General features: G+C 49.0%; 1 protein-coding gene across 1 annotated transcript; it reads right to left on the bottom strand.

Annotated features, from left to right (window-relative positions):
- Positions 1-278: 278 nt before the first annotated feature.
- On the bottom strand, positions 279-5,764 carry MYL11 (myosin light chain 11). Its single transcript, XM_069244377.1, has 7 exons — positions 5,652-5,764; positions 4,320-4,415; positions 2,759-2,834; positions 2,008-2,112; positions 1,822-1,900; positions 1,447-1,495; positions 279-771 (listed from the first exon to the last, which is right to left on the bottom strand). Exons 1-7 carry the CDS (start codon positions 5,652-5,654, stop codon positions 667-669), a joined length of 513 nt encoding a protein of 170 aa, XP_069100478.1. The 5' UTR covers positions 5,655-5,764; the 3' UTR covers positions 279-666.
- Between the last annotated feature and the right edge of the window lie 5,456 nt (positions 5,765-11,220).

The following is an 11,220-nucleotide window of genomic DNA, read 5'->3' as shown; positions in this document are numbered from 1 at the left end:
GGAGTTTACTAAAGGTGGCCATGTGATAAAAGAACGAAACCAAATGCGTTGGGGAGCAGAGGATACGGAGGTCGAGCGGGAAACATTCATTGTGACTTGACTGCCGGGGGCCGCTTGGGGGCTTCTGTGAGACCTGTGTCCCAATGGCCGGATGTTGTCTCCGGACGTGAACCTTGCGGCGATGTCGAGAGGCCAATTGCAGCGCCTTCTTCCAGGCTGGAGCCCACCCCTCCCATGCCCACCAGCCCCACCCTGAAAAGATATATCGGAGACAGAGAAAGAGTACAAACAAGACGTGGGTCTCGGTTTATTGAGCACGAGCTGAGCCCCCCCGGTTTGGTTTTCGGAGCCCTCGCCTGTTCGCATTCCTTAAGACTTCAGTGCCGGGGTGTGGTAGAGATGGGCACAGGTGGAAGGCTGTGGGGGCACCGACGTTTTCGTGCACCCCCTTCCCAGGACTCCCCTCACCCCTCCGACCCACACCCGCCCCCCAAAAAAGAGCATGGGGCTGTTCAGAGTTTTTGTACGTTTATAAAACAAACAAAATATAAATTATGGTACAGAGCGGAAGAGGCGGGCGAAGCGGCCGGCGCGGGGCCGATGTGCGGGCCGGTGGCGGGAGCGGGGCCGGCCTCACCCCCCTCGGGCAGGGTCTGGAAGGATGCTTTATTCCTGGTCCTTGTCCTCTCCGTGGGTGATGACGTAGCAGATGTTCTTGTAGTCCACGTTGCCAGCGACATCAGGGGGGAATGCGGTCCACATGTTCTTGATCTGAGGGAGTAAGAGACGTGGTCAGAAGGAGTGCAGCGGCCCGAGGGTGTGTGAGAATGGCATCAGCTGGTGCGCTGCTGGATGATACACAAGTCTGGGTTCCTATGGAGGTAAATCATCTGCTGTCTAGGGTTGAAAAGCCCTGCATCCCAGTGGATGATAGCTCTGCTGTTTGTACAACCTTTGTACCCTGAAGAACAGGTCACTAATCTAGGGGCTGCTTAAGATATTAATGTAGAAATAATAGCTTTGCAGTCTAAAGACTTTAAGAGCCGCGTATCTAGAGATCTGCTGTCTAACGGCTGTAAGAGGCATGTAGCCAGAGGGATAACTCTGACATCAAATGGTTATTAAAGCTGCGTATTCTGATGGACAGCTCCGTTTTTTAAAGGCTGTAAGAGATGCAAATGTACTCTCCTCTTAAATCTGAGGGTTGTAATGGCTGTTACTTCCGTCGCTATTGCAGGGGGGTTAAGCCCCCCGTGAAGGGGTGAGTTGTGCTGTGTAAGCACCAGGAAAGCGTGTAGTTACAGTACACCTGTTTTTTTTTCCCACCCCTACCATCCGTGTATTCTTGCTTTTGCTGGAGTGATCGGAGGATGGGAGCCTGGTGTGGACACTGCAAGTGTGTGCAAGAGGGGGGAGCGTCAGTGAAAAACAAAAAGGTCAACTCACCTCTTCTGGGGTGAATCTGTCACACTGGGTGGTCAGCAGCTCCTCCAGACTGTGGAAGGGAGAAAAAGAAGATGAGAGGAGTGGAGGCACTAAAGAGCGGGGTGAAGGAACAATCGGGGAGACGGGGTAGAGTGAGAGGTCTAAAAGGGAGTGAGTTGGGGAGTAAGGAGTTTGAAGCGGAATGAAGACACAGAAATGAGAAGGGGAGGGGGTGTAGGCAGAAGTGTTCATGGGGTGGAGAGACCGGGGAAGGAGGAGAGGGGATAAAGCCAAAGGGGAGACATGGGGGCACATGCGGAGAAGGGTGAGGAGGAGAGTTGCATGGGCGGGTGAGGGCGCCCTCCGGGGGGTAAAGTGAAAAGAGGCGCTACTTACAACTGCTTCTTGATGGTGCCCTTGCCCTCTGGGTCAAGGACCTTGAATGCGCCGGTGATGACGTCCTCGGGGTCTGCACCTGTGAGGAGAGGCAGGGAAACAGTGAGGGAGGGTGATGGACTCTGCGCGCCCCTTGCAAGGAGAGCTCAATTTGAAGTCCCCGCCGGGATCAGCGCCCAGACTTACCCTTCAGCTTCTCGCCGAACATGGTGAGGAAGACGGTGAAGTTGATGGGGCCGCTGGCCTCCTTGACCATCTCATCCAGTTCCTCGTTCTTCACGTTCAGGCGGCCTGCGGAGGAGAAGGCGCAGCAGGGTTACCTAGGGGTCTGGGCACCGTGCCCGTCTAATGGATGGAGTTTAGCTCCACACCTCCGTGTGCCAACCACCTGCTTCCGGACTCCCCCCGCCGAGAGGTGTGTAAAACAAGCGGAAGGATCTGGGCCTCAGCAGAACCACCCCAAGTGCATATCCCATTGCTACTGGCCATCTGGGGCATTTAGGGTAATGGTCCGTGTAATCGGCCACACAGGGATGTGTAAGGGCTGTGGGCTCGGGGGAGGCATGGCACTGCAGTGCTTCACTGTTACTGCCCTTCGTCCAGCAGACACACAGCAGTAGCAGTGGGATATGGCCAGCCCTGCTGGAAGGTGGGAAGGTCTGGAGTGCAGCACATGCTGAAGGGCCACTCAATTAGATCTCGTTTCAGGACGCAGGTGGGCACACAGAAAAATCTCCCAGCCCATGCCCTCAGAGGAAATGTGGGCCGACATTCAAGTTCCTTTTTAAGGACTTTTTATAGAGGTACCAGAAATACTTGCTGAGAGATTGGTGTCTCAATGCCATTTTAAAGACCGGGTGCATTTTCCAATCTGGCTGCGGACAAGTCACGATCCCCGCACCCCCACTGCAGGCCGGGAACGGGCAGGTTCACTCACCCATGGCAGCGAAGGTGTCCCTCAGGTCTTCCTTGTCGATGATGCCGTCCCTGTTCTGGTCAATGACGGTGAAGGCCTGGAGTGGAGGTGGGAAAGAGGAGAGTGTTAATTGAGGCATCATAAAGAGGGAGACAAAACGCCACAGCATCGGCATGTGCCAGCAGAACAGGGTGAGTATAGAATATGACACAGCAATCAACCCGGTGTGCAAACCCATTTAATGGAAGTATCTCATGGGAAGAAGCGGGGATATCGAAGTTATCAGAATCATGGTCGATGGGAAGGGACACCACAACTAAGGGGTTTCCTCTTCAGAGGGGGGTGGTATATCCCAAGGGATTCCGAGGAGACCCATCAGAACAAGCCCATCACAACCGCACTGTGGAGTGTGCTGCTTGCAAGTCTGTCCCACTGTGTGAGTGAGATGTGTAACAGAGTTCTTTGTAAGTGATTGAGTGGGCATAGTGGCTTTTCTATTTCTTTTGTGTTTTCGTTTGCGGGGAATGTGTATGCAGGAGTCGGGCACTTAGTGCGTCTCTATGTGTGGCAGTAGTGGTAGTGCGTAATGTTCGTGTCTGTGGAAGTTACGAGGTGTGAGGTGGGTGTGTCAGTCCCTGTGGGCGGAGTCATCTGATCTCAGGATATTCTGGGCCTCTGGGATAACTGCGTTTCTGTTTAAGGAGCCTTGAGGTGTAATTCAATGCTGCCGTCAGCTGTCTGTCCCCTGAGTCCCTGCGGCACCCGCACAGCAAGTCCGACAGCTGTTGCTCCCCCCACCCCTCCTCATGTTCTGCTGATGGAAGGAATGCTCTTACGCAGAAGATGGTTGCTTGCTATCACTGTCTTGGCATGTGCTGCCCCTTATATCCGTCCCCTGAGCTCACCCACAGGTGGGCCTGCCTCGGGCGCCACCTCTGCCGCTTCTAAATCCTGGGGAGTGTAAAATGTGGCCACTACAAGCCCCTTTCTGGGAGAACCTGGACAGGACAAGCAGAGATCTTGGTATGTCCAGTACATTGAATGAGCAGGTACTCTCCGCTACTGGTTACCTGCACTTCTTTCATTTGAAGGGGAGAGTTCCTGCACTTCTCATCACTCCTGTAGTACTTTATGAGTTCGAGCACTTCTGAGGAGCCAAAAGGTACTCTTAATAGAGAGTACCTGCACTTCTATATTTCAGTTTAAAGCACTGGGCATGTCCCACGTCAGGTGGGAATTGCTCAAGTAGGCCTGTATTGTTATCTGCATTGTTCATGCAAGACTACAAGTACCACAATGCACAGCGCAACAAAAGCGGACAATATGACTGGGAAGATGTTTACATTTGACATGGAAGTTCCTGAGTTTTAGACTACACGCCATCACCCTCGAGCTGCCGTAGGCTCCTACAGTCATTTCACTTACAAGGACACACCCTCAAATCTCAGCAGGCTTATCCTCTACCGGCTTTCTGGAGGCACTAGGCTAGGAGGAAATATGCGATCGCCCTGTGCCCCAGCAGCTGAGAGGAAAGGCCAGTTCTCACCACCCCAAAGCCACTCCCGGGTCCCGGTGCACTCACCTCCTTAAACTCCTGGATCTGGGTTTGGTCGAACATGGAGAAAACATTGGAGGAGCCGCCTTCTGCTGCCTTCCTCTTGGCCTTCTTTGCGGGTGCCTGGGGAGAAAGGACCGGCGGTTAGAGAGGCCGGACAGCCGCACACACTCCCTAGGCGCAGGCCTCGCCTCCGAGGCATCGCCACTCAGTGACCACAGAAACTCGAGATAATCCTCGCACACATTGCATGTTTGGTCCCCAGCTTTACCCAAGCGCTCAGCGCTGTTGACACTCCCTATTTTGCCCGTCGCCCATTTACAGTCATGCCCCTTGGCACATGGACCTTGTTATGCCTCTATTTTATTTCCGTCCTGTAATGACTGGCAAGAGAGGTATGCTATAAAATAAGATGAGGGATGATCCGAAAAGCACTTTCGGCTGCTATACTACCCAAAAGCACAATAAAAGATAAGTAAATAACACATGTGGGCTGCTTCGCCCATTGTTGACCCCAAGGTGGCCTGTATACCTGTGCAATGATGGGGTTCGCAGAGCCAGGGATAGAGGAACAGGTAGATGAGGTGACGTCTTTGAGATCACACAAAGACTCAGTGGGAAGCCAGAATTAGAGCACGCGAGGTGCAGGAAGTTGTCTAAGATCACACGAGTCAGTGACAGAGACCGGCTACATAAACCTTAAAGTGGTGGTACATAGTCTATTCTGCAGGAAAATGAAGCCCCCATTCAAAAGTGGACTGAAACCCTTATTAGGGAGAGGGGTCTTAATTAAGCTAGACCCACTGAGCCCACCCCAAACTTCTCAGTTTTCCATCCACCTGGTTTCATCCGTCAGAGGCTGCACTGACAGCTGTCAGAGCTCGAGAGAGAGCAGCTTTAGTGAAACCGGGAAGTAGCAAAGAGCCCCCTACAATCCCATTTGGGAGCAATGAACCCCCTCAGAATTCGACAACAGCCCTAGGAGACCCAGATGCGAGTGAGCGCCCATTCCAAGTCTTTGAAAAGCAGCCCTTGGGGGCGCCAAGTGGACCACAGGCTCGGACAGGAGTCCCAGGAGGCAGCCAGGTTTCTTCGGCCTGCGGGTGCAGTCCTTTGAAAGTTCGGCTGAGAGCAGACAGTTTGGCCGCAGTCTTGTAGCGCCTCGAACTCCAGTGAGGCAGCCTTAGTGGTTCTCTTCAAAGAGCCCTCAGAGAGCCCCTCCGTTAGCTAGGGACACCCTGTGAACATCTCCGGAGATCCTGCTGGCAGGTCCCGGCCGTCCTCGGCCACCTGTCCGGACCCTTCCTCGGTGGCCTGGACACCCGTCGAGCAGCCCCATGGTCGTCGCTCCACACTTACCATTGCTCAGCTGGTGCAGGTGGTGATGTTCCTAGGAGACTGGAGGCTGCCGAGTGACATACTTCCACCACAGGGCCCGGCCCTTATATACCCGGCTCCTCATTTGCATGAGGGCCCTAACTTTAGCTGCATCTTCAAGTTTGGCTCGGGGACCCTTGGGGAGGGCGAGGGAGGGAGGGCTCGCGTTCCCAGCACCGAAATAGACCCTCGGGCTCCTGGCAGGACGTAGAACTCCTTTCTTGGACACGGAGGCAAGGAGGGGACCCGGGCCCATGCGGTCGGACCGATACCTCAGCAGCACAGCACATATTGGGGGGGTCCTACATAGATCCCTGGGGTACAGGTGTGAGCTTAACAGGACGGTGACCATGACGGTGTGCTGCAAAAACGTGGGTACTAAGGGGTACACTTTGCGTTAAAGCAAACGTCGACAAAACAAATCATCCTAGGGTGAACTAAAAAAAATATGGGTTCTTTTACATATCCTTCAAAGAGACAATGTCTCAAACGTTGTCTCCCACACAGTAGTAGTAGTGGCTTAAAAGGATGTCGTGGCGCTAATGCAAGGAAGAGATACGGGTCCTCCTGTCCTATGATTTGCAAGTAAAAACATATTGGGGTTCAGTGAGTGGCCTACTGATAACTGCACCCCGCAAGACAATGTTCATGTGAAAAACTCCTTCCTGGGCCTTACGCATCCGAAGCAGTGGAGGGAAAACCAGGCTGCTGTGGCTTGCTCGGAAGAGACATGCCGGTTGGGCATTAGTTATCCCTGTTTTTTTGATCCATGCCTCAAAAGAAGAGGCGGACAATTGTTTGAATTCCTACCAGCTGAACGGTTCATGCCTGGTAGAGACAGAACTGTTTGCGTCTGGATTGCCCGCTTCCGGCATATTGCATGTCTGGGGCTCAGACCTCTGAGTTCATCACAGCATTTAGTTAATTAAGATGAAGCATTAAACAAATACACCCCGGGAGCGACTTGCTTCAAATCCAACATTGGGGCATTGTAGGAGGCTGGCCTGGCTTATAGTGGGCACCTTGTGGTACTTACACCCTGTGCCAGGTCCAGTTATCCCTTATTAGTAGAATAGAGGTGTTTCTAGCAGCTGGGGCTGATAGAAGGTAGCTATGGCAAAGCAGCTTCGGCTGAACTAGGAGACATGCAAAGCTCCTACTATACCACTTATATAGCACAATATCACAAGAAAACACAATACTCAGAGTTACTAAAAATAAAGGTACTTTATTTTAGTGACAATATGCCAAAAGTGTCTCAGAGGATACCCTCACTTAGGAGGTAAGTCATTTACACAAATTATGTACATACAAACCCAAAACAGGTCCTGTGTAAGAATCGTCTGAGCTCCCTATGGGTGGCCAAAGAAATGCTGCAGCCCATAGGGATCTCCTGGAACCCCAATACCCTGGGTACCTAGGTACCATATACAAGGGAATTATATGGGTGTACCAGTGTGCCAATGAGAATTGATAAAATCAGTCACTAGCCTGCAGTGACAATTTTAGAAAGTAGAGAGAGCATAAACACTGGTTAGCAGAACCTCAGTGATACAGTTAGGCACCACACAGGGAACACATACAGGGCATACATTATGAGCACTGGGGTCCTGCCTAGGAGGATCCCAGTGACACATGGGCAAAAACAAACATACATACAGTGAAAATGGGGATAACATGCCAGGCAAGATGGTACTTTCTTACAGGCATGCACATTAGACTTCTTGAGAGACCTCGATGGCGGAAAGGCCAAGAGCAAAACATGTGTTGCATCCAATTAATACCTATACCCTGTGCCGTTGAGCCGGGTTCACCCCATTAATGCGTTTGGTAAGTTATTTAACAAATATTGCAAAGCCCAGAAGACTGACCTTGTCAAGCTCTTGCAGTGGTTACTTTTAAAAACATTTTTTTTATCGCAAGCGTATGCGTTAAAAATAAGAAAGAAAAAAGAAAACACGCACCTGCCTAAACCTAGGTATTGAAGTGTATTTCGTTTTGGGTTGATGCACATATGTGATCAGGCAAAATGCTGCCTCACCCTGCCAGAGAGCTAATGGCTGAAGTGGGCTGACCCATTGTCCCCATTCTGTATGCCGTGGTGGGTGGAAGTAAAATGTGACTCATTCCTGAACAGACCAATGGCTTACAGGACTGTCCCAAAGGCTCTCTACGTATGTAGATGCATTTTTTTTAATTAGACAAGGTTTGAGAGACTTAATAAAAAGCAAAATATAGTTGGACCCAAGAACTTGCCTATCACTCCACAATGAGAGCACCTGATACGCGGTCTAAAACTTATATCAAAAGATAGTACACCTACTTTTCTGTCCACTATAGTTGACGACCTTAAATGCACCTGGGTTTGGCAGAAGGTTGCAACACTTCCTTCCCATACATTGAATTAAGTATATTTAAAACCTTTCAAGTGAGTAGGGCATTTGCCTGATATACATTTATGGACTAGTGTAAAATTGTTAAAGTTTGCTGCGATGGCTGAAGTGAGGCCAATGTAGATGCTTTAATGTAAGTTGAATGTGGTTGGGCTTTGAAATCCTAGCCACAACTCCAGCAACTAAATCGTGGATGGTAATGCCTTCTGTGCTCAAGCTGTAAGGTTAATGCCTGGAAAGGACTAAATAATCAGTTCTGTTCTCCCTGTATTTGTGCTGTTATCGATTGTAGTTTTTGGCTCATTGGGGACTCCATGGATTGATGTTGGCCATCCCTGGTATACTGCTGACTCTTACCATGCTAGCGATAATTATTGTTATCTGTGACATGAGATAGCGTGCATAGACATGAAAGCAGAATCTATCTGTTTTTTAAAAAGTTCATTTTCATGTAGCGCAAACGTGGCCAAACGAGGTTAGAAGCCTTTACATGCAACTAGTATTTACATGAGAACTAAATGGAATGCATGTGTTTTTTTGAAGACATGGAGGATGAGGAATTTTCTCAGAATGACAGGATGCTGAGGCAAGGGCAGGATTTGAACCTGGTTCCCCAGTTCTAAAGTCAGCAGCTCTAGCTGAATACAACACAAAGCTAATTAAAGTAACATCATTATACCAAAAGAATCATGGAAGCTGCAAATAAACAATAAGATACATTTAGCATCTTAAAAGAAAAGATTACTGTCAATATGAGATGCACCTAGGATCTGTATGATACATTAACTAGCTCTTTATCGAAAAAAATAAAGTTGATCAAAGACAGTATTACTAATAATCATACAAGAATACCTTAGTCAAAGTTGGAGTTTAACTCGGTTGCACTTACATGCTTCACTGAGATTGATGAAGTCTGACTGTGTGAATTAACATCTAAAGTGAGTTCTGGGTCACCGAGGGACCTGTGCCATCTTAAAAGTGTTATTCTCAGTAATAAACAATTCATTGAGAAGCTTACTTAATAATTCATTACGTAAAGGTGCTGTGCCACACGCTTTCAAACATGCAGAAGTAACCCCTTTATTGAAAGAGCAAAGTGAGGACATTGCAGTTTTGAAAAAAACTATTGACTGAATTCCCTACATCCTTTCCTGGCAAAAATATTAAAGGCACATTTTGCTAAAAAATTATGTAGACATCTTAAGAACAATGACTTTCTCCGTCACGCCCGAGTTGGCTTTCGACCCTTGCACAGAACATAATCTGTTGTAATGTATTTTTGGGATGATCTGAGATGGGAATATGATCAAGGGCAGGTATCAGCCCTTCTGCTGCTGATCTGTCAGCACTAGTGAACACGGTTGACCATAAGGTCCTAATGAAACATGTGAAATAAGCAGGAGTTCAAGGCAGCTCTCTGAGTTGGATCAAATCGTTCCCAGCAGAGAGATCACAGGAGTTAAACTGAGGAAATTCTCAGCAAAACCAATCACGTTAGAGTGTGGCAGCCTACAAGCCTCATCTAGATCTCAACATTTATTCAACCTGAATGCCAAAACTCTGATAGTGGAACTTGTCTCTAGAGACTGCAGAATATACAATTACATAGGTGATTTATAACTGCTATTCCACCTCAATAGTACTCCTGCATCATAAGCAAAATTTAAAAAAACCAATGAGATTTATTGCTGTTTTTTTGCCCTCATATTACCCTAGTCGCCGTCACAGGCAGCATACCATAAACACAAATCTCCTACCTGATGCGATTATCAGTGGCACCTGCCACCTCTAGGCTGGGTTGCCAAGCCCACCAAATCTGGGCATGATGGTATAAATACAGGACCACTAAGATTCCGTTACTGACACACCTTGTCATCTAAAATAATCAGCCCATTTATCTTCTGCCTGACCTGAGGGGCTCGCCATATCCATCTCACTAGTCCACTGCAGAGCTCTGCACAGCTTTGCGCCACTCCTCAGGAGAGCAAGCGGCCGGCGCTAGCCAGCGCTTGCAGACTTACTTTCTAGCCAGCAGCAACATGTGGAATAACAGGGACTGCGGCGACCCCTCCGGGTGGCACCTACCTCGGAATCAACTCCCAGCAGCACCATTGCTGGGTACAGCATAACCTGATGTCCCAGGATTTGAACAATGACTTTACCCACTGTACTCCAATACCTACTAAGCACAGGACACGTAAAACACATATGTCCATTATTTGCCCGCAGGAGACCCCATTGCCTTCAACTTGGAATTGATGAATGCGCATACTTTGCGATCTTCTGCAGAGTCAGTAAAGCCTGCTGAGGGTAAAAAAGTGATTTCTCTTTAAGTTAGATGGCTTAACCGTGATGTACAGTAGTCGTAGTGAAGACTGCCATATCTGTGGGAGCTCGGATTCCTCCACAATGCCTTCCCATGTCCGTCCTCATACAGCTAATGCTTTGTCCCCTATATCCAAAAAATGTCAGTAGAATAACAAAACTCCTTATTAATAGTACATGGTCTCTTCATATGTGATTCCGCTTCCCAATCGCGGCTAAATTCCTGCCTGGCGCTAATGTACCAGGAGGAGAGCTGCAGATATTTGGATCTAGACAACAGCCCCCGAGTTTTATCCTTCAACCCTTACTACGGTATCAGCCCTTGCTCCGTACTCAGGTCCCCCGCTTAATAACCCGGCCCTCATCAAGGGAAGGTTCATCCCATCACGTGGACACTCCGGAGTGCCCTTGGAATCCCACCCAGCAGCATAGCTAGAGTAGTAGCCAGTATCCATTAACGCTTGGATTCTATACCATAATCTAAGGGATGTTCCTAAGGTCCTTAAGACAGACCTTTATAAAGAGCTTTGGTGGTCTGAATTTACATCGTAATCCTGATGCTCCCACCCCAGCTCTCATTTCTGAAAGAATCTCTCCCCACATTGAGTTATCTGGGGTACCCAGGAGTACCCAATTATTCTTAAACTGGATAGCTTCACAGTACAAACTTAAATCTGAGAAAACCAATCCCCCCTCCCAACAGCCTCCTTCTCATTTTTCTCCGGGAGAGCCTGGCCCCGCCGCTGCCCTACAGAAAACTTGTCATTTTCCCTTGCATTTTGGCAATATCTTTCCTAGGACATTCGAGAGTGATATAATTAAAAAGATACATC

This window comes from Pleurodeles waltl, chromosome 7 (genome assembly GCF_031143425.1).
Source record: "Pleurodeles waltl isolate 20211129_DDA chromosome 7, aPleWal1.hap1.20221129, whole genome shotgun sequence".
Classification (NCBI taxonomy): Eukaryota; Metazoa; Chordata; class Amphibia; order Caudata; family Salamandridae; genus Pleurodeles; species Pleurodeles waltl.
This window is presented reverse-complemented; position numbering and strand designations above follow the sequence as displayed.